At 39.4% G+C, this 22,300-nt stretch overlaps 2 protein-coding genes across 3 annotated transcripts; both read right to left on the bottom strand.

Moving 5' to 3' along the window:
- Positions 1-389: 389 nt before the first annotated feature.
- Positions 390-6,996, bottom strand: loxa (lysyl oxidase a). Of its 2 annotated transcripts, XM_008424105.2 has the most exons (7): positions 6,169-6,994; positions 4,681-4,789; positions 4,036-4,167; positions 1,757-1,913; positions 1,247-1,342; positions 1,041-1,156; positions 390-928 (listed from the first exon to the last, which is right to left on the bottom strand). In XM_008424105.2, exons 1-7 carry the CDS (start codon positions 6,782-6,784, stop codon positions 922-924), a joined length of 1,233 nt encoding a protein of 410 aa, XP_008422327.2. In that variant the 5' UTR covers positions 6,785-6,994; the 3' UTR covers positions 390-921. The 2 variants fall into 2 exon arrangements, with proteins under 2 accessions (XP_008422327.2, XP_008422328.2); XM_008424106.3 differs by lacking the exon at positions 390-928 and having other exon boundaries at positions 1,037-1,156; positions 6,169-6,996.
- A 9,107-nt stretch (positions 6,997-16,103) lies between these two features.
- Positions 16,104-21,845, bottom strand: mpx (myeloid-specific peroxidase). Its single transcript, XM_081613788.1, has 16 exons — positions 21,614-21,845; positions 21,458-21,523; positions 21,288-21,375; positions 21,015-21,190; positions 20,760-20,892; positions 20,368-20,497; positions 20,070-20,280; positions 19,624-19,986; positions 19,076-19,236; positions 18,732-18,990; positions 18,479-18,649; positions 17,686-17,923; positions 17,379-17,590; positions 17,235-17,272; positions 16,970-17,125; positions 16,104-16,810 (listed from the first exon to the last, which is right to left on the bottom strand). The coding sequence occupies exons 2-16, from the start codon at positions 21,519-21,521 to the stop codon at positions 16,802-16,804; spliced, it is 2,409 nt and encodes an 802-aa protein (XP_081469914.1). The 5' UTR covers positions 21,522-21,523; positions 21,614-21,845; the 3' UTR covers positions 16,104-16,801.
- Positions 21,846-22,300: the final 455 nt, after the last annotated feature.

Genomic DNA, 22,300 nt, shown 5'->3' with positions numbered 1-22,300 from the left:
TAAAATGTTTTTTGTTTGTAATAGTTCCCTTTAAACCTAAGCGATTCTTTACATCTTAAAATAAAACACTAAAGTAGTAAAATGTATTACAACAACTAAAAATAATTGTAACAATAGTAATATAAAAATGTCCTTTAGTGATAAAATGTTTAACAAATAGTAAAAATTGTAAAAATAATAAAAACATTAATAATGTTTATGTAGATAAACTGATTAGCAAAAACCTATTGCTTCACTTTCAGTAATCGTTGGCTGTTATTGCACTCAGCAGTCACAGGACGTTTGCCAACTCATGAAGAAGTTAATCTGTTTTTTTCTTCTTTTTGATTGCATGCAGTTTATTAAAACAGAACAAAAACGGTTAAAGAACCACATAAAGAACCAAAACATTCAAGACAATATCTGCCAAATTTATTTAAGAAAGCTCCATCAGAAGCTTTAGAATAAAGAACATTTCTGCTGCATATAAATATAATAAATGCATTTTTCTTTTAGATAGCCACTTTACTTTTTGATACATTGAATAAGGGACTAAATGAACGCAGATTCAATGTGGCAACCCTTGAAGAGAAAAGCCCAAAAAGAAGAAGATACAATGACTAAGCACTGAAGGGTATTGTGTTGTTAAGCTCTTAAATATAGCAGATTTATTTAAGTGTCTTACAATAAAGGCATACGAGATACGAGAGAGGGAGAAAAAGCATAAGAGAGTTTTTTTCCCTCATAAAGCAAGGAGGATTCAATGTAATCTTGTGCCATAATATCTGATGGTTACGTTTATTTTTTTTCTAAATTTTTTATTCTAAAATAATGTATGTCACATATTATCATCTTTTACACATCCCCTGTTGATCTTCGTCCTCTTCAAAGTCATTCACAGAGGAAACTTGCTGAATATCAGTGGATCATCACTGCTGTAACTTAATATCTGAAAAATACAGAAACAAAAGGAGCATGTGAATTAATAGAGAACACAATCTTAAAAAAAAAAAAACAACAAAAAAACAAAAAAAGAAAGTCACTTCATCCATGATACTTACGGCGACATGTGGCACCCGGACACGTAGGCGTAGTTGCCGGTGTAACGTACGTCACACCGCACAATGTTGTTGGAGTAGTCCGACTCTTCAACTTGATAGGAAGGATTTACACTGATCTGTGCACAACAAACAGTACGAAACAAAGACGTATCAGCAACGTCATTAACTGGAGATTCTAGAAAGAACTGTGCCTGTCTGGCACAAACCTTGAGGGTATATTGTCCAGGCTGCACATCTGTGATGTCGATCCATTGACAGTCGATGTCTGCGTTGTAGGTGTCATAGCATCCTGGGCTCAGACCCTGCACGTCGAACAGTATCCACATTCAACAATAATATGATAAATAATGTGCAGATCTTTCACATAATTAATGCTAAAGGTAATTTCTAGCTATTCTAAAGTGAGTTACTGCTTTATTGTACTTAAAAGACTCAGATAAGTTACATAAAATAAAAGTGTATTGTAAATTAAAGGTTGTCACTTCATCAACATCAAGATCTGACAGAACAGAAAGGCTTCTAGTGAAATGGCATTTCACTTAGAGACAAAGGTGACAGGACAAACTTGTTATTTTAGCATATTTAACCCCCTAAAATTGAGGTGTAGACTTTTAAATGAGCGTAGTATGGATTCTGGAAACACTCATAAGTGTCACAGTTTTGTTTTATGTCTAAATGTGCATTCATTAAAAAAAAACTGGAGCTTATTTTGAGACCTGTGTGTGTGACGTGCAGGCGTATCTCCGGTAGTATCCGTAGTCACAGGAAGTGTCTTCCAAGCAGAAGCTAGCCTTGTGGCCCTCTGCTACCGACCGCTGAGTAGAGGAGTCCAGGAGCTCATAGTGGCTGAACTCGTCCATGCTGTGGTAGTGCCTGTCAATCATCAGCAAAACACACAGGTCAGAGAATAAACTCTTTCTGCAACCACTCTGCAACCAGGTATAAATTCCCCAACGTCACAGGTGATAATTCAATTTTCAATATACACAGTTATGTGATCTTTTGCAGAACGACATCTGGTTTAACTCTGCTGTCTCTTAAGAAAACAGTCTGGCCTCTAACTGCACTTGACTTTCAAAACACAGACAAAAAATCTATACAGACCACATCAACAGTTTGCTGGATCGTGGCCAGAAGGGCTCCATATCTGGAAGCAGCCCAGTCGACCTCTCGCTTCACAGCATAACTATGGAGTGAGGTAGTTTCAGGAGAAACTGAAGTAGGACTTTTACAGTAATCCCAGTGAAAGATCTGAAAGATCAGCAGGATCCCCTTTGGAAGCCTTAAACTCTACATCTTATTTTATTTATCCACATAAATATTTTCTGTTGATAATGAATCAAACACTGTGGTTCTGTTTAAATTTATTAACCTCATCTCGTAAAGAAATAAGGAGAGCTAGATTATCTTTCTGTCAAAACAAAGCAAAGAATTCTACTTTAGTAGCTTAGTTTGTTAATAACTAATACATTAGTGACCCAATTTATTAATAAATTGGGTCACTGCAACTTGAAGTGACCAGGGCTGTTCACACTGCCAAATAAATGCGACCTGTATGTGTTCTGCAGTGTGAACAGGCAAACGACCTGAAAATATCCCGCATGCGCAGTAGAGGGCGCAGTAGCGTCAGCGTTCTCAGTGTTCTGCCAACCGCCATAAAAAGAAGAAGTGCTCAGTGTTTGCGGAAGTAAACATGGAGGCTAACGGTGGAGCTTAGCTTATATATTTGAAGTTGTTGTCCGGCCGGAGCAGCATATTACAAACTTAATCCTCATATAGTCCGGTAATGGTTGTTGTTTTTCTTTCCGCTTGCGCGTATCCGGACACAGAATAGTGACATTTGTCACTATTCGGATGAATGAACGTCAGTCATCTGAACAGACGTTCAGTTCGGATGAATGCAACCTAGACGTTAGATCTCATTTGAATCGGATATGGGTCACATTCCAAAAGAATCCGACATGTGCTGTTCGGACTGCCATGAAAAGATCGGATACAGGTCGCATTATGTAAAAAAAATCTGAATTGGGTCACTTCAGGCTGCAGTGTGAACGCAGCCAAAAAATGTCAACGTTGCTGTGGTTTACCATAATAACAAAAAGAAAATGTAGTCGTCAGTATATACTGTGAAAGCATTCTTTCTGTATTTCAATAACCTCTGATATACTTTTGTCATAAAATTGAATCAAACTACCATGCAGTCAACATGGTGTATTCATTCCATCAATTCCTACTGATGCACATTTAACACAAATAAGAATCATGATGGTTCTTTGCAGCATTCTAGTGTTTAGAGTTATGGCCAATAAACCCCAGTTTAGCATTGCATAATGTATTATGAACATTATGCAATGTTACCAATATTTATTTAACTTAGACTCACTTTGATAGCAGAATGTAAATAATTTGTTTTCATGTGATTGCAAGTGAATTCAGGCTCCACTGGGTTAAAACAGTAAAGGAAGAACAGTCAGAATTTTTAAAAATAATTCTGATTAAGAAGATTTGTGACTCACTGTGAAGAGTAGTCATAGTTTGATTCACCCTCTGCAACATGATGATTTTATTATCTATATATCAATGTGTTTGTGTTCTGATAAGTGATTTTGAGTCATGGTGTAAAGGCGCTTTCATTGGCCATCATGTGTAAGAAATGCTGTATAAAATGAAAACATCTAAGGAATGTTTAAAAAAAACTGTTTAGTATTTAATACATAACAGGATTGTGTTTGTTTGACCACATTGAATTTTTAATGACCTTCACAAACTTTTTAAAGTTCTGTCAGTTTTCCACTTGGTTAAAATAAGCAGATTTATGAAGTGAGAGAGCACAATAGGGGGTGGGAACAGTTTACAGGCTGACTCACAAAGGCAGAAAAAAAAGCAGCAAAACCAAAATCCACCCAAACTGGAGGAGAAATTAAAAAAATAAAAAGATTATGAAATGTTTGTGTGATGATGAGGTGGACAACGTGGACGTAAACTTTCTACTCACTGGTGGCAGCTGTGCCACTCCCAGGAGTAGCGTGGCCTGCTGGGGAGGAAGTCAGCTGTGCCTTGGTTCTTGACTTTCTGAGGAAACCTCAGCAGCACTCTGGTGTCGTAGTCTCTTGCTCGATAGGCTGAGCTGCAGGCACAGAGCAAAGAAAACAGATGTGATTGAAGGGACAGAAAATACCTTCTTATGTAGACGCTGACATCACCACTGATGTTTTCCCTGCTTCATCTCTTCCTCAGAGTGGAGCAGACTCTCAGGGTCCAAACTGAAACCAAGTCTGCCAAGGTGTGTGTGAATGCGTGGGTGTGTGTGTGCGTGTAAATGCAGGGTGGAAAAAAATCCTTCAGAGGCTCTCGGTTGTTTGGGTTAGTCCTCGATAATGTGTTTACCATTCAGGCTTTCTCTCCGAGGGCAGGCTATGATTAAACTTTTACAGAAATCCACCAACTCCACCCCCTTTCTCCACCATCAGCTGCAGGAATCACTTAATTTTAACTCATCTCATTGCTTCAGCTGAGCAGTCCTTCCTTACAAACACTTAGGTGGTTGTTATGGCTCAGAGCTCCCTGATTCACACTCAGACAAGGCTGCAACTCCCACTCTTACTTTTTTTTTTCTCTCCTCATACACGAGTCTCAATACCTTGACAAACAGTTTTCCTCAGCTGCACATCTCAGATTGTACATTGGTGCTCTTTGGACATAAGCAGAGGCTTGAATGTAGTATGGATCTGGCACAAGATCAGGAAGACCTACAACACAATATGAAAATAGATTGAAATTATTGATCAATAACATAGATCCAGTTGATGGTGGGTTAATGCCAGCTTGAAAAATGAAGAAAGAAAATTGAGGGTGCTACACTTTTGCCATTAATATTTCTTACTTTTTAAATGAGCATCTTAATGTACCTGCTATCAAAATGAAATAAATCTTAACAATATATTGGTAACAAATGCTATCTAGACATTTAGATTATAGTGACAGTGAAACTTTTGGTTCAGTCATTCGAAATATGATTAAATTGGCTGTATTATGAATAATTATATTTAACCTTAGTGACAGCTAAGAATTAGCATAAAATTTGTGGTTGAAAACGTTTCTTTGTTGTAACTAGCTTAGCGACAACGCTAAAGTCAAACTTGTAAGATGAACTTCTAAACTTTGAGCCACTTTCTTACTTCCGTTTTCTAGGAGATTTTTAATAAGCCACTTAAGTTTTCATCCAGCTTTAACTTGATATGCTTTAGCTTGAAATAAAGATATTATTAGCAAGCTTCACTATTAGCAAGTGAAGCTTGCTTAATACCTTGGAACAACACATCTTAGCTATAGTTGTCTGTTAAAAAAATATTTACATTTCATATGATCAATTTTTAAAATTTACACAAAGTTTTCAAGTAATTTAGTGACAGTGCCAGCTTTAAAGTCAGACCTTAGCTGAGCTTTTCAACCCTGCAGCTGTTGTTGCCAATGAATGCCACAACTTAACTGTGGTTGACATGGGGGAAAAAATTACCTTCCACCTTCTTGTATGAACAGATTTAAAAAGTTTCTACCCAGCCTGTTGTGGTTATAGTTTTAATGCTAAAGCCAAACTCTATAGCAAGCTGAGTTTCATTACCCCAAAGTAGCATTTACCAACGAACTGTCTACATTTATATAAATGCCATTTTGTTAGAATATAGCTAAAGTCATTACCAATGAACACCACATATTAGCTCTGGTGGAAAAAAGGTTTCTACCGACCATGTTAGATTTTTTTTCCCCACAAACGTTTATGTCCAGATCGAAAACAGTTTTTGGGATTTTTTTTCTTTGTTTGATGTTAAGACAAAGCAGACACGTATATTAGCCATTACTTGTAAATTATTGAGAGGGAAAACCTAATGGAATTGGCTGCATTTTACCTGTTAATTAGTACATAGTTTATACATGAACAAATCTACTAAAAATAAATTCAATTACTGGACTCATATCATTGGTCAAATTGTTTGTTTTTTTTCTTTCAGTGAATAAAGGTGGAGACACTTGATGAACAGATGCTGCGCTGACGGTCATTACAAACACCTCTCTCTGCCAAGCATCGACACATTTATTCATACGTGAAGATCGCCTTCTTCATTCTTACCATACTGATGATACCTTGTACCATATCCGGGTCTTGACCTCGGTCTTGGTCTCTCGTAAACATCATAATGATTGTAATATGGATTGTCAAAGTCGATGGACTTGTAAGGATCATACGGATCATCACCGACCATCATGTCACTGGCTCTGGGTAGAGGCGGGCTGACATTGACATCCCGGGTGTCGTTGACAGTGCGGTTCCCCTGCGCCCCGGTGCTCTCCGCGGGTCGTTCCCGGTGAAGATGCTCCCGATGTTCTTGCCCTCTCACAAGCGTAAGGAGGCTGCGGGGCGGCTGCTGCTGCTGCTGCGGCTGCGGCTGACTCCGGGCTTCCTGATGTCTCACGTCCGCATCCCGGATGATGGTGACAGGTCGCGCCTGCTCTTGTTCCTGCGCTGCGCCCCTGCGCTTCGGCGGCACGTACTCCGAGCCTTGGCTTAAAAGGCTGAAAACCTTCCCGTTGTGAGACCACTGCAGCGTCTGCCGAAAAGCACCTCTTTGGTCATTTCTTGGTTGCGCTCCCGGGTTTCTCTGGGAGCTAGCAATTTGCAGGAGCACAACAAATAAACAGAAGCATGCGTAAAAAGTGCCAAATGCGCCAAACACGCGCCTTCCCATTATAAATTTAATGAAGTCTGTCAAATATGGAAAGAACGCTATTATCAGGAAAAAATATCCTAAATTTGAGCAGCAGTCTTCATGTCTCAGTCTAAAGGACGTTCAAAGAGCAGAGAAAGTGAAAAGCTAAATTTTAGTGTTTCCTTGTGATCTCATATCGCTTTTCTGCAGCCTGGAGATGCATAAGATGATGATGATTATGAGGAGGAGGAGTTCAGCATTTGGAGGAGTTTAGGATCTTGTTATACAAGTCTGCTGCTGCTCGTGTAACGGCAGTGACGTGTGATCATCACCAACCAAAATTGCACAATCTGATTTAGGATGCCAAATGAGCGTTGGTAACAAGCAGTGAAACAGAAAAGAGTGGGATCGAGTCTAATATTACTGCGCCCTGCGAACTCCCCCCTCCATTTTGTTATCTTACAACTACAGACTCGTAGTATATTGAAATTGTCTGCCACAGAGCAACATAAAATAGTGCATGGCTGCGTGGAAGGGAAAGGCTGCATGGCTTTAATTTTCTTACAAATAAACAGAGCTCTCACTATGGGTAGCTGCAAAAAGGCAATTTCTTAGGGCCCCGAGCAAAAGGGGACCCATGAGGACGGAGGGGTTGATCTCAGTGAAACTAATGAAAACAAACCAGCAGAACACTGGTCACACAGCCTCACAAGTCGATTCCTCTGAAAGAGCCCCTAACAGAGAGGCTCCTTCACGGCATTCCTGAAGTGGCGAAATGCAACGACAATAAGAAACGCTGAGCCCACACAAATGACTGGCGTATTCACGGTACCCCTTTAAGTGAAGGTGGGCCCCGTGACAGCTCATTCGCTGTGTAACAAGTGCCGATAGGCACCAAGTAAATAGCGGGACACCTATAAAAATATGAAACGCACACACGTCTGGATTTTCAAAAAGACTACGGAAAAATAAATAAAACGAAAACGAGACAGTGGAAAGACAGATATACTCTCAAGTAATAACCGACTCAGAATTTAAGATTAGACTGAACTTTAACACCAATATAAACTGCTAATTTTGTGGAAGGTTTAAATATAGCTATGATAAATTCACATCAATCTAAAAGCTATTTTGGAAACATGGAAGAAATTAGAAGTATTATGAAACATAAATTACATATAAAACAATATTAACTTTTCATATAAACAATTCGCAAATTATAGATAATAAAAAGCAGCCTATATTTGCAGCAGTGATGGAGAATGGCTCGCCTCAGTCCGTAAACTGGAGGATGTTCCGCTAATCCCTGCAGCTACGTCTGGGCAATTAGTTTAATTTTCAGTCTCAACGACCGGAGCTTTTCTTTCAGGAACTTTTCAAATCCCTCTGCGGACCTGCAGGAAAAAGCCAGAAATCTCTCCACTGCGGTGCATTCTGTACCTGAGCACATGTGGCACACTGGCTCACACTAGTTGCACCGCAACAAAAGACACATGTCATAGTTTTTTTGTTGATAAACCTCTAAAATGCAGTCAAGCAGCTCTTTTTTCGGTGTGGCCTCTGAGGTCTATTTAGCTACCTGTACATTTGACTGGGTGAGCTGACTGGCTAAAAAAAGAAAACTGATTTACCAGAAAAAGAAACACACCTGGGTGTCGCTGAATAGGCCCATTCAACGACGAGGAAGAGTCACACCCGCATAATGGTAAAACAACAACAACAAAAAAACAACCAATTATATATGGAGGGGCGAAAAAATCCCATCTTGCAACTGGAAAGAAACGTGTGTGCCTATTTTCACTTCTGATACAATCGAAAGGAGAATGTAAAAAAATGATTTCGTTTTCTACATCAAAAGGCAACTGAGGATAAAACAGGAAAGGTCACATCGCCTGTTAGGGAGTATTTCAGATATTTAAGACAAAAAAACCCCTCTAATCAATAATTAGCAATATTGACTGACATGAAATGCTTATTCTGATAAGTTTCTCAGCCCTATGTCCAGACCTATATGCTTTAATTAAATTACAGAATATCACATAACCACTTTACTGGTGACTGTTGTAGTTTCCTTATTAGCAGCACAGTCAGCTTTTGTTTTATTTTCTAATTTTAAAATGTTTTTTGTTATTATAGCCGTTCGATATCATTTTCACAGCACTTTAAATCTTAACAGTTGGGATTTCTTGTATAAACTGTGTCTGATAATGAGTCAGCTGGTCAGAATTGGTAGGAAGGTAGGTGGAGATAAACACAGGGCAATTTCAGACAAAAACCTGCTAGAGGCTGCAAAAATACTAGAAACTCGGGTGAAAGTTTAAATTATTCCCAATTGAGGTTGTAGCAAGGTAAAATCTGAAAAGCTAAGAGAGTTGGAAACTTCTTAGGCGCTGAACGTCATTTATTTTCAAGAATGAGTCTTAATACGTCTGCCTTTCACATGGTGGAGCAACACTCCTGCTCAGAAACATAACCTGAGTTTTCCAATATTTCAAGAAACCCAATTCCCACAAACCCACCCTCCTATAGAGCCTCTTCTTCATCGGTGCTTTCCTGACGACGTGGAATCCACACTCCGCTAACTGGCAATCTTCTACAAGGTCATAATTAGTCATTTCTCGGTGAAAGGGAAGGGAAAAAGGGGAGTCTGCACGATATCTCAGCCTCTGCTTGACTACTGACCCACATCTCATCCCCTGACGAATTAGACTCATTTGCTGTTGGCAGGTCTAATCCCAGCCTTCCTGGTATAACTCCAGATGTGTAATGCATAGGTTGGGAAACTTCATCCAAGGTTTTCATTTTACTGTGTGCAGGAAACCAGGTTTTTTTTTTTTTTTCTAGCATCTGCAGCGCGGACCACACCATGGTTGCTGCTAAACCACAGCAACTTGTCACGTGGATTTCACAGCTTCTCACAACAAAATGCTACTTTAAGGGGGAAAAAAACTAAATTATGTTTGTCCAAAATACCACTAGAGGATAAATTTAGTATACTTTACATTTTAAACAAAAGATAGCTTTTAAGAAACATTTGTTATTGGTTTTAAATCACATCTTGATGAGATTTTTTTTTCAGAAGGGAACAGAAAAGGAAACATTTAACCACTAGAGTCTTCACTGTGTGAAAGTTGAGCAGTGAATAATGTACAGATCCTTCTCAAAAAATTAGCATATTGTAATAAAGTTCATTATTTTCCATAATGTAATGATAAAAATTAAACTGTCATATATTTTAGATTCATTGCGCGACAACTGAAATATTTCAGGTCTTTTATTGTTTTAATACTCATGATTTTGGTGTACAGCTCATAAAAACCCAAAATCCCTGTCTCAAACAATTACCATATTTCATCCGACAATAAAAGAAAAGTGTTTTAATACCAAAAAAGTCAACCTTCAAATAATTATGTTCAGTTATGTTTGGCATTTCCTTCTCCCCAATCTTCCTCCAGACTCTGGCACCTTGATTTCCGAATGACATGCAAAATTTGCTTTCATCCGAAAAAGTTCTTTGGACCACTGAGCAACAGTCCAGTGCTGCTTCTCTGTAGCCCAGGTCAGGCGATTCTGCTGTCGTTTCTGGTTCAAAAGTGGCTTGACCTGGGGAATACGGCACCTGTAGCCCATTTCCTGCACACGCCTGTGCACGGTGGCTCTGGATGTTTCTACTCCAGACTCAGTCCACTGCTTCCGCAGGTCCCCCAAGGCCTTCTCCACAATCTTCCTCAGGGTCCTGTCACCTCTTCTCGCTGTGCAGCGTTTTCTGCCACACTTTTTCCTTCCCACTGAGGTGCCTTGATACAGCACTCTGGGAACAGCCTATTGGTTCAGAATGTCTTTCTGTGTCTTACCCTCTTGCTTGAGGGCATCAATGACGGCCTTCTGGACAGCAGTCAGGTCGGCAGTCTGACCCATGATTGTGGTTTTGAGTAATGAACCAGGATGGGAGTTTTTAAAAGCCTCAGGAATCTTTTGCAGGTGTTAAGAGTTACTTTGTTGATTCAGATGATGAGGTTAATGGCTCGTTCAGAGAACCTTTTCATGATATGCTAATTGTTTGAGACAGGGATTTTGGGTTTTCATGAGCTGTATGCCAAAATCATCATTATTAAAACAATAAAAGACCTGAAATATTTCAGTTGGTGTGTAATGAATCTAAAATATATGACAGTTTAATTTTTATCGTTACATTATGGAAAATAATGAACTTTATCACAATATGCAAATTTTTTGAGAAGGACCTGTATATATATATATACAGGTTTGTTAGTTATATATATATATAACCTTTATCACAGCATACTGCACAGATAAAGGACTGTTTTTACTTTCATTCTTAAAAGTTGTCTTGATGAACAGTTCAGGTTTTCTGCAACTCCTTCCTAACTCTTTAAAGTTAGGATCTGAATAATGTGGATGCATATTCAGATCCTAACTTGATGGTTTTCAGAAAGAAAAAAAAAGTTAAGCATAGAAATTATTCAGGGATAAAAACTTAAGGATTTGTATAAGCAGTGTTTTGCTCTGCCAACTAGTTTTTTTTAATCAATATTCAAAAATTATTGACTTAAAACAAGCTCCTATGTACTGCTGTAAGTTACTTTTAAGTAAATTTTGTCTTATTTAAAGTGTGCTTAGGGTTTTGTACTAGAACCTAGACAAGAATACTTGGTTGTGTTTTTGCAGTGTACAAATACTCCTGTATCCCAGATCGTTTCTGTAAGTGTTACTAAAATTAGGTCAGTTTCAGACATTTGCACAAGCTTTTGCTCAGGACTGCACAAGTTTAATCACTTTTGTCCCCTGTAATTGTATCTATGTGCTGAGAGTAGCTCAGCACATAGATAATGGAAGAACATTAGGCCTTAATGTTCTTCCATTATAGAAATATGATGAAATCATAATAGCAGCAGTTAAGCATTTTTAGTTTATCTCAGACATTCTTTGCAAACTTTTACACCTGGAAGTCACCCAGCAGCAGCTGAATCATTATTAACACTGAGGTAACAGAGGAGCTGCGAGGTGTTAAAGGCTTTGCTCAAGGGCGCCTGACTGAGGGAGGGGCAGTCTCTGCGTTTAGGTTTTCTTTTTTTTTTTTTTACTTCAGACTTTCATATCATTCTCCTCTTTTTCTTTAATTTTAGTTTTGCAGAGTATTTTATCTGAACTCCAACATGTTTGACCAGAAGAACTTAGTCCATATGTGGCAGATGAAAGGCAAAAACTAAGCAAACTTAAACAAACTACCTTGTAATCTGTGCCCTGGACAGATTTTCTGCATGGGACAAGCATTTAAATCATACTGTAAATTACAGTTAAGGCAGTTGTATTGTTCTTGGAGGACACACCGTCCCGCTGTCACATGACGTTCCTTCTCTTGCTTGTGTAAACAATGAGGACAAATCAGAGGCATAGAGCTCCAAGAACAAATCCTCCCTGAATACTGCGGTGAAGATCAGAATGCAAATTCTAGGTGCTGAAAGATAAGGACGAAACCTAACGGTTTAAAGTTTCACACTTATTTAAGGAAAGCAATGACTTTAAGGATCAAGAAAGAAACAAACAAGTAAAGAAGAATTTGTAGCCTCATAAAAAATGATCTTTCCAGTCCCAGAAACCCTACCAGCACAAAAAAAACATCTGCTCTTTTGCAAATGTTTCCTGTTTTGTCACACAGTTCTTCTGCTCACAGTTTTATATTTTTCCAGCATATAACTCCCCAGGATGCTTCTTTGTTTTGGCTGGCATGCAGTTATACTTCAACTTTGAGGATGACTGACATAGCTCGACTCTGCATACCAAAAGTTCCTCCAGAGACTGAAAAACATGTGCTTCATGATCAAATCCGTCCTCTTCCCCAAGACTCCAGACGGTCAGAACCAGCTGTTCTGGGTCAATCACTTGTTTTGCCGGTAATTCATTGAACTTTTTCCATGTCAGACCCCCTTCTTTAACTCTCACTTTATGCCCTTCACTGTTCACTCACAAGATTCAGACACATCTGTAAGGGATTAGCACAGTTCTTCAGACCACGTCGCTGGAATTCATCCCCGTTCCTGACTCTTTGGGCACGGGAACGAGCCTTAAGGAATTTGAATAAATCGGAGATGAAGGAAAAGAAGAAAAAGCTGTGACTGTGCTGAAGACACGTGAGAAAGAAAAAGAGAAATCTTCACCGTGTAGTTGAGCTGAATTTATTGTAAAACCAAAACATAAGCTGTTGAACTCATAACTGAGTCAGCATACACCTACGATACCCTGGAAAACCATTCCTGCTTCTTGAACTTTTTGTTTCACAACTTTTGTAAAACCTTAAGCTTTAGTGTTTGTTATTAGGACTTTATGTGTCGGACTATAACATAGTCTGCGGTGTACATTAGCATTTAGCCCTCTTTAATCTCAGTGTCCTTCAGAATTACTAAATAGCAGTGTATATTGGATTGTCAGGTTTAAAGCTGTTATTTAAAGACTTCAGAGGTTTGTTAGTGATAATTAGTGAACAGCAGCATGTCGAAGAGCAAGGAGCACAGCAGGCGGGGCGAAGAAAACAGCCAGGAGGCCAATGGGGAGCCACACAGATCCAGAGATCAGGTAAGGAAATCTGCATGGAAACTGTTAATCATGTGCTTCACAAATCTACCCTTAATGGAAGAGTGGCAAGCAAATAGCTATTGCTGAAGGAAAACCATAAACAGACACATCTGCAATTCAAGGAAGTGGTTTCGATCCTGGTCTTCTTTCGTCTCCCTGCTCCAACAGCAGAGTCAAACCAGCGCATTACCTCCTCAGCCATTTGCTGCTGCAGAAGCCCGGTAATCATCCATTTATCTAAGCCAGATGTTAACATCTACTTCACATACACAGTGAACATGTGGAAGAAGATGCTTAGGTTAGTTAATGTGAAACTAGCTCTTTGCAACCTGCATGCAAAGCCAACAAAGCCGTCACCTTGAACACCCCATCTCCACCTAAAACATGGTGGTGGCAGCATCATGCTATGTGGATGGTAGTGGATTGAACTAAATCATGTAAGAAAATCTGTCTGAGGCTTAAACAGACTAGAGAATAGAGGTTCACATTCGCTTTCCAGCAGGATAGAGAATGATCTAAATCTACATTTTATTATGGGTGTCTAACTCCAGTCCTAGAAGGTTGAAGTCCTGCAAGTCTTAAATGTGGCTCTGTTTCTACAACCCTGAACCAAATAATTAGATCAACAGAAGGGGCTCTCTGGAAATTCATTGCACTCTGAAGTGGAAAGTCAGCCGTTTGATTCAGATCCTGTTCACCGTGACCAAAGCCTAGTCAAAGTCCAGAACTGAATCCAATTAAGATTGGAATTGTAAGACAAAAATTAAGGTTTTGCTTCTCGCTTCAGCTGAGCCCAAAAGACCTTGCTCAAACTTCAGTAGCTCTTTGAAAATTTATACCTTCTGCAGTTTATGCCATGTTTGATCAATTTCAGCACATATAGGTTAAGCCCCCTTTGAAGTGAAACAGGACCTCACACAGCCCTGAAACATCCTTGGCCCCTTCGGCTTCCTCTGATCTGCTTTACATGTGTTTCAAGCTTCGCTCTCAACATTCTGCTTCCTCTCTAACTCTGACCAGATTTACACTCCAACATTTCCTCCCAGTAGCTAATTTCTCCTCTCTCCATTCACATAAAGTTCAGCTGGAGCTCTATGACAAAACCAGACAATCTAAATACTTTCTCGTGTGCTATGAATAATAGGTATCCATTACTGCACACAAGCTGGGGGTTGAATAACACATAGACACACATACACTGTCTGGTGGACTACGTGGCAAACTGCATGTTTTCTTCAACCAAAAAGCTGTAGGCGGAGCACTTAATCATGACGCAGCCCAGCGAACTTTACATTGTGGGGTTATTCTTCCTCCTGTTGATCCCACATCCACAAAGAAGCAGGCACAGGGCCCAGTTAATAACACATTCATAACAGTAATAACAGTGAACGACTAGTATAATTAATTCTGCTAAACATAAAAACTCTGAGTCTGTGTTTAAATTCAGATTATCTATAATTAATTGTGGTTGGTATTCTGGATTTATTTGCCTCTTGGACAAAAAAAAATATATAATTGGCTTTTGTTCTACATATTAATTAGACACAAATTGACATTGGAGACTATCTGGATAAAATTCAGATTTGTCTTTTTAGGCTTTTAGAATCCAAAAACTCTTTAGGAATCAAATATCTTACAATCCCATCAAAACCTAGATCAGCAACACACCTATCACAATTTTTTTTTAATCAGATTTTCATGTCAAAATCAGATTAACTTCTTGTTCAATAATACCCTTTACTCCCAGTAAGAAAGACTTTGGCTTCACCTCTCTCTTGTGCAACATTTGCATGTTTAAGCCCATGTCCACCTCTGTTTATACTGAACAGTCCAGGCAGTCTGGAAAATTAAGATTCACCCAGCTGCCAAATCTGGATTCTAAAGAAATTAGTCAGCTGAAGACAAAAGAAAGCACCACATTAGGTAGTTTTGTTCTTCAGTTATAAACAAAAGTGAGCATTTTCAAGCAATGCAAGGCTATTTTTTCATTTATTAATATTTTCTTTTCTATCATATAATGTAGGTTGAAGGATTCATTGTGTAACTGAAGATTTTGAACATAAGTGAGGAGTTTAGTGATATTTTAAAATGTGGCAGAGGAACATTGGCTCCCTCTGTTGGTCACACTCTGATAACTTGACTCTCTTTTGAAAATAATTTCTTGCTGCAAATTAAAGCACCGGACCAATCAGAACGACTGAAAAAAAGAGAAGATGATCCTATAAATTATATATAAAAAGAGTACTTCTGCTGAAGCATAAAGTAATCACATTCTTTCTTATTTATTTTATTTTTTTTATTTTGGTTCAAATAGTCTCAATTTTAATTTTTATACTTTACCTTGTATTGGTACAAACATATATTTTTTATTTTTCACTTTAACATTTTTTAATAAAATAATTTCACATTGACAGAAGAGCTGTATTTCTGAGGGAGAATGCAATTCAATTTAAGACTACAGAATTGCAGTAAAACAAAAATATTGGCAGACAGAGCATAAAATATAACATTTTCATTTTTAAGCTACCATGATTTGTATAGCATAGCATTAATGTTAGTTAATCCAGTCAAAACTGACTGAGTGCTGATTTTTGTTTTAATGGACTATAAGCTGTAATAGAGTTAAACAGATTAATTCAATAAAAACCCATGTTTATTTAGCTAAAACCATCAAAAGTGTCTTATTATTACAGTAAATGAGGATACAGTTGTATGGTGTGTCTTTAAAAATAAATCATCATTAAAAAACTCATACAAAACAGTGATCGCTCAATTGCTTTATTGAATACAACATTCAACATTCAACATTCAATGCAAAACAACAAAGTTGCAGTAAAACAAAAATATGATCAGATAAATCATAACACAATATTTGAAGGTAAAGGATTTAATGTAAAACATGTTCATAAATTAATACTGGTTGATCCCATCAAAATTATCCTAATGATTTTGTTTTTTGTAAAATAGACTAAGTTGTAACAGAGTCAAACACATTTGTTCAATTAAAACCCATTGGTATGAAGCTAAAACTAACAAAAATGCCTTATTATTACAGTGGAGAGTAAAATGAGGATACAGTGGTATGGTGTGTCTTTATCTAGTCATCTGCTGCTGTGAATGACTGACGTAAACAAATTTAAAAGCCCACGAGTCACTGGTGTTTTCTAACGGGAAGTTCATCCAGGAAAGAGAGTGTTTCTGTCCCATAGAGAAGAAAATGTCCTGAGAAGAAGACGTTGACGGCCAGCTTGATAAATTTCATCGTAATCCCAGCTTTCTGCTTCGATGGAAGAAGTGCAGAGTCAATGACTGAGGAATATAAACAGGTGTGTCCTAGTTCTGTGTTGGCTTGTTTTGTTTCTTTATGACGGAAACAAATGAGTCTCTCTGGGTAAAGGCCGTCATCCCAAAACTGATGTTTGAATATCAGTGATCCTAGAGGGCATCTGGGGCTGAATGGCCTTACTGGATCTGAGGAGAAATAAATATTTTGTCAAAATGCTGAGAAGATGAAATGAGTAGAGTATTGTTTGCACATAATAATCAAAATTCATAAAACAACCAAATCTGAGTTATGATAAAAAAAATATACAAATGATCTTTATGAATTTACTACTCAGAATCAACTACCTCATTGGTCTCAAGTTCCAGTGGGTCTTGTGGATCCACAGGGTCCTGGGGGTCCAGAGGATCCTGAAGGTCGAAAGGGTCGGGATCTAAGGGATCCTGGAGATCCAGTGGGTCCTGCGGGTCCAGAGTGTTCAGTTCATCTGTCTGGGTTGGGTTCTGTTTATCAACAAGAAATAAACATCACACTAAGTGTTTGGATTTCAAAAGATCACATTATTCCTTTGACAATGTGCGACATTATTTCAGTAATAAAGGTGAGACTGACCTCTCCGTCACTGGACCTCAAACAATCCTCAGGAGATCCTGAATCATCAAACATAATAAGTTTTTATACACATAATTTCCAAAAAGCACATTACATTGTCTAAAACTGTGCTTTGATTGGTCCCTTGTATGAAAAAGTTCTCACCGAAGCCACAGGGTCTTTCCCTCCATGGGAACAGATCCAGACGACGCAGAGCGGAGCACCTCACCAGACGGTTCCTATTTGAGACGACGCTGAAAGCGTCACTGGGCACAGACGTGATGCCGGTGTTGTCACAGATGACTCTGGAGAGTGTAACAGCGAACAGAGCCTGCCTCTGCTGTGGCGTGAAAACACCGGGGTTCTGGAACCACAGCCTGAAAAATTACAGAACTTTGGTAAATTATTCCATTCAAATCTACGATTTGCTTTTGAGAAAAGAAATCAAACAGTCCTACTCTGCTTTACTGACCTGTCACCCTCACGGATTTTCTGGAACTGAGTTGCAATGAGGCAGGCGAACAGAGGACCCACGCGGCCGCCAGGCACAAATGGCTCTGCGACTCCTCCAAGCCACACATCAATGTTGTCGGGGGTCCCGTAGAGCTCCAGCAGCTTCTGAGCCAGCGTGGGATTCCTCATAACTTGAGCCAGCTCTGCCTGGTTACGAGGCTGGGACAGACCACAGAACCTGCGCCAGGCATTGTAGCCTGAAGTGATAGAAATCATGAGGATGAGACATTGAGAAAACAAGAAATGTTTGTCCAATTAGGGCAACATTTTCATTCTATTTGTATCATCCAATTTTATTTAGACTTTAATATTTAGAATAATTTCCCGTGATTAATTTTTCAACACCTGTAAATACAACAATAGGTCATCAGCGTAGCATATGATGTTGTCTTCTAGGCTAGTCTGCGATTTATTACTTGACATTGTATCTGAGGCTTTCTGGTGATCACTAGGAGACAAATTTTCTCATCAAGACTTAGATCAGTTGTCTCAAACTGCAGGGTCAGAGACCTGCATCTTTTTGATGTTTCTCTTCTCCTCAACCCTTGAATTAAATGTCCATAGAGTTCCAAAGAGCTGTGTTAAAGAGCTAATACTGGAGCCAGGGGTACTGAAGCAGACAGATAAACAAGGTGCAGGACACCTGCAACTTGAGGACGGGAGTTTGAGACTACTGACTTGGGTCTTTGAGGATTGGGTCAGAGATTATGTTCAGATTCCCAACTGCAGGGTGGAATAAGTAAATCACGTACCAGGCAGGCCATGATCCCGACCCCTCTGCATGTTCAGAGCACCCAGGTCCAGAGCCAGGTGCTGGATGAATTCAAACAACCTCTCTCTCAGAGCATCCACCAACATGTTGTCCTGAGTGCCCAGCTTAGCAGGGCTACCTATCAGACCACGCAGCAAAGGGTCGACTCCACCTGGAGAGTGAGAGCAAAAGAAATGAGGGCTTCATCCTAAAGCACAATGAAAAGATGGCTGCAGTTATTTCTGTGGGCATACCTTCAAAGATGACTCTCCAGGGGGTGAAGAAAGCCTTGAACAGGGGGACACTGGGGAACTGAGGGTGCTCTCTGTAGTTTGGAGCCAGTCGGAACACAAGTGGCTGGATGGCCAGGTGAGCGAAACGGTAAGCGGCTGTCGCAAACACATTGGCGATGCTGGGGTCAACATTGGGGTTGTAGCCAGGATAATGTCCAATATGTCTATGCATTGCATCAGGTCCCAAGATGTGAGGAAGATAATCCCTGAAGACAAAAATCTGAAACACAGAAACCAGCATTTGAGTGAACAGCACAGGCTTTGAAGAAAATGAGACTCCTTGCTGACGCTTTGAGGTTGTTTACCTGGGTGTAAGCACCCATGATCTTGCGGGCCTCTTGGTAGATAGTCTCACTGTCCCAGTGTGGATTCAGCCTCTTCAGCTGACGAGCCAAACGGTTGTGTTCACGCACAAACAGGGTGTGGATTGAGGTCAGGGCGATGTTCTCATCCACGCGGCCATCACCTGCAGAGAAATACACTAACAACTCAATTCCTGCTGACATTTTTACTTTTAGAGGCACCTAAAAATGACAAATTTACTATAATACTTAGACTTGAAATATAGACTTGCAGGGTTTGCTCATTAGCAAATCCTATGTTTTACAACTTGTGTTGTTGCTGAATTGTGTTTCAGTTTGTTCTGTTCTCATTGAAGACTGACTACACAGACTAAGTATTTGAGCAATTTAAATGTTTTATGTTTAAAGGATCAAGCAACATAGTGATTGCTTGATCCTTTAAAAAAATACACTGTTTTGAGACTTGTTCTTTTGTTATTATTATTTATTTTGTCAGTGAAAAATTATGTATTCAAATGTTTAACTCAATTTCTGCTTAGAAACTCACAAACCTGCAATAAAACAGGGCACCTCCCTGGCGTTGGTATTGTTGGTGACTCTTCTACGGGTGGCGCACATTTGCACCTGCAGGGAGTGGAAGGGCAGCAGTTCGCGTCCGTTGTCCCTGAATTCAGTGTTGACGCGCAGCAAGCCGGCATCACTGGTGAGGTCACGAAGGTTCAGGGCAAGCTTCTCGTCTGAGCCATACACTTGCCCCAGATCCAGAAAGGCCGTCAGTGAATTGATCTGCTCTCTCTTGTTGGGTTCTCCACCAAAATTAAATGCAGAGTAACCCGTTCCACAGGCAGGAGCAGATCTAAAGGCTGGGATGCAGCTATCTGGGCGGGAGGGAATCCGGGGGTCTCCAGGAGGATCTGATCATTATTACAAAGCAAGAGTTTAAGTAAACAACAGAAAGGTGAAACAAAATGAAACAATTTGGTTTGAGCTTTGACACCAACCGGGATAGGGATGCATGGCTCACTGTGCTCGCAACTTTCGTCGCAGTTCAGCCCATTGCTAAAGGAGCGGATACTTGGTGAAAATGGTGTGAAGGAGAGGTCATGGTCATTCCACTGGCCAAACATGGTCACCATGTGAGAGTACTCTGTGTCATTGACAATGCCTGCATCTGTTGTGCTCAAGATGCTATTGGACACCTGCCGCACCTAAAAATGGAGAGAAGAACATTTAATGTTACACTTGAGACAAATATTTGGTTAAATAAGTCAGGATTTTGGAAACTAAGTTGGTACCAATGGGAGCAAGAAGTTGTTGAATCTGCGATTTAAGTCCCATCCTTTTGGTTGGGAGATGTCATCATCGTACTCAGAGGGCAACCAGCGGGCGAATGGGGTGTTGGAGGCACCAAGGCGAGGGTTGTTTCTGTAAAAGAAATGCGGAAGGTTAGAGATTCAGAAATTCAACAGAAGTGAACACATCTTTTGTGGTGAATGGCCTAAGAAGTTAGAATGCATTTCACAAGTACTTCTCTAGAGGGTAAGTTAAAAAAGGAACTTCTAAAAAGGATGCTTTGCACCAATGAAACCCAAATTTATTCCTAAGACCAAGTTGACAAGATAGCTGATCAATCATTTCTATAACACTAGACTAAAAAATAAAATCATTCTTTCTCATAACAACTTACAAGTTGTTGCAGACGCTGGTGATTGTGCGATACTTGTTGATATTTGGTGTGTTGTGACATGGTGGATTCCTGATTCGAGCCTCACATCCAGTAATCCGGGCAAGTTCTATAATGTCTTGGTCCGTGAGAAAATCTGAAATGTATAGTTCAGCGATCCATGAGTCCTTTTTGACTTTTAAGTATAATTAGATTGTTATTTAGAAGCACAAGACTTTTAACCAGAAAAGGAAAAAATCAGCTTGGACTGAGCCTTACCTGTTGCATTGAGGGAGCGCTTGTGCACATGATGTACTTTCTCTTGGACCAAACGGAGAGTCTGTGCCATGTAGTCAGCAGAGCGCACAGCTGAACGAGTGTCACCGCGAGGCTGCTTCAGGAGGCGAAGAGCATCATGCGGCTTCACCACATCCCTGCGGACCCGTCTGAGGCTCCTGCAGGAGAGAGAATGGAAATGTCTCTCAGTTTTAACAAGAAATCCAGAGCTCTGCAGTTCAGAAAACTGCTCATCACTCAAGATGATGAACTCACTCTTCTCTGGAGTACGTGTATGCGTCGTCTACTATTTTCTTTGCTTCTTCAAAGCATTTCTGAAGAAAAGGACTGCCAAGTCTTTCACCTGAAAAATAAGAACAGCTTAAACATCATGCATTTACAAAGCAAATATGTAAAAAAAAAAAATTATGTCAGGAGAAATTTACCTGTAGGTTTGGATTGACTGGGCACCAGGCTGAGGCCCAGGATAAGAAGTACAGAGAGAAGCATCTCTAAAACAAAACATCAAACAAACGTCAACTGGTTAAAAATACAATAAATTGAAAACCTTTTCCTCTGTGGATTAAAATAAATCTTTCTACCTTTGTCTGTGAAGGCTTCTGTGGCTTTCTAAGATGCTCTTTGAGATCTGGAGGTAGTGATGCTGTGTTTAACTCTCTGGCTCTCCTTATATTCAGTCGACTGACCCAACGCCTCGCCTCCTTTACGGGATGAGCAGGTGCGGCTATACTGTCAGGAAATGCAGTTCCTTCTTCCTTATCAAAGTCCTGCAGGAAGCACTGCTTTCAGCTAATCAGTCACAGCTTCTGGTCAACCGATATGACTAATGGTCTACTTTAGAAACCTAAAAACAACAATACAATAAGTTCTGCTGGATGGGTTGGCCAGAAAGCAGCATAAACATAGTAACACTGACATATGGGGATAAAACGTTTAAATAACTTTAATCAAAACTCATTTTTCAATGTCCTTTTTCAAAGATAATTTGATGAAGGTAAAGGAGTAACAAAAAAAAATCCAGCCAAACACTGAAATGAAATGATATAGATTTGTTTGGTTTCAAATAATTTTTCTGTGTTGAGTTATACTTTGGTAAACTAAATAACAACAAGCAAGTTTAACTTTAGCATTTAACATTATAGTGTTTTCTGCTTGAACCACAAATGAGAATTAAAGTGGAATAAACCAACATATTGCGTTAGATTCATATCAAAAGGTTTAATCTAGCTTCATGAAATTTTATTATGATATGAAATAAATGACAAAGG

This window comes from Poecilia reticulata, chromosome 12 (genome assembly GCF_904066995.2).
Source record: "Poecilia reticulata chromosome 12, P_reticulata-male-v2, whole genome shotgun sequence".
NCBI lineage: Eukaryota > Metazoa > Chordata > Actinopteri > Cyprinodontiformes > Poeciliidae > Poecilia > Poecilia reticulata.
This window is presented reverse-complemented; position numbering and strand designations above follow the sequence as displayed.

What these genes read in the sequence shown, in the direction of transcription:
- loxa (XM_008424105.2), bottom strand. Translation starts at nt 6,784, where the DNA reads ATGGGAAGGCGCGTGTTTGGCGCATTTGGCACTTTTTACGCATGCTTC. An exon ending in CCTGCACGTCACACACACAG is followed by an intron (nt 1,343 to 1,756) that starts GTCTCAAAATAA and finishes TTCGACGTGCAG; the next exon opens with GGTCTGAGCCCAGGATGCTA. An exon ending in CTGGACAATATACCCTCAAG is followed by an intron (nt 1,157 to 1,246) that starts GTTTGTGCCAGA and finishes TGTTGTGCACAG; the next exon opens with ATCAGTGTAAATCCTTCCTA.
- mpx (XM_081613788.1), bottom strand. Translation starts at nt 21,521, where the DNA reads ATGCTTCTCTCTGTACTTCTTATCCTGGGCCTCAGCCTGGTGCCCAGT. An exon ending in AAAATCCGTGAGGGTGACAG is followed by an intron (nt 17,591 to 17,685) that starts GTCAGTAAAGCA and finishes GTAATTTTTCAG; the next exon opens with GCTGTGGTTCCAGAACCCCG. An exon ending in GGAAAGACCCTGTGGCTTCG is followed by an intron (nt 17,273 to 17,378) that starts GTGAGAACTTTT and finishes TTGATGATTCAG; the next exon opens with GATCTCCTGAGGATTGTTTG.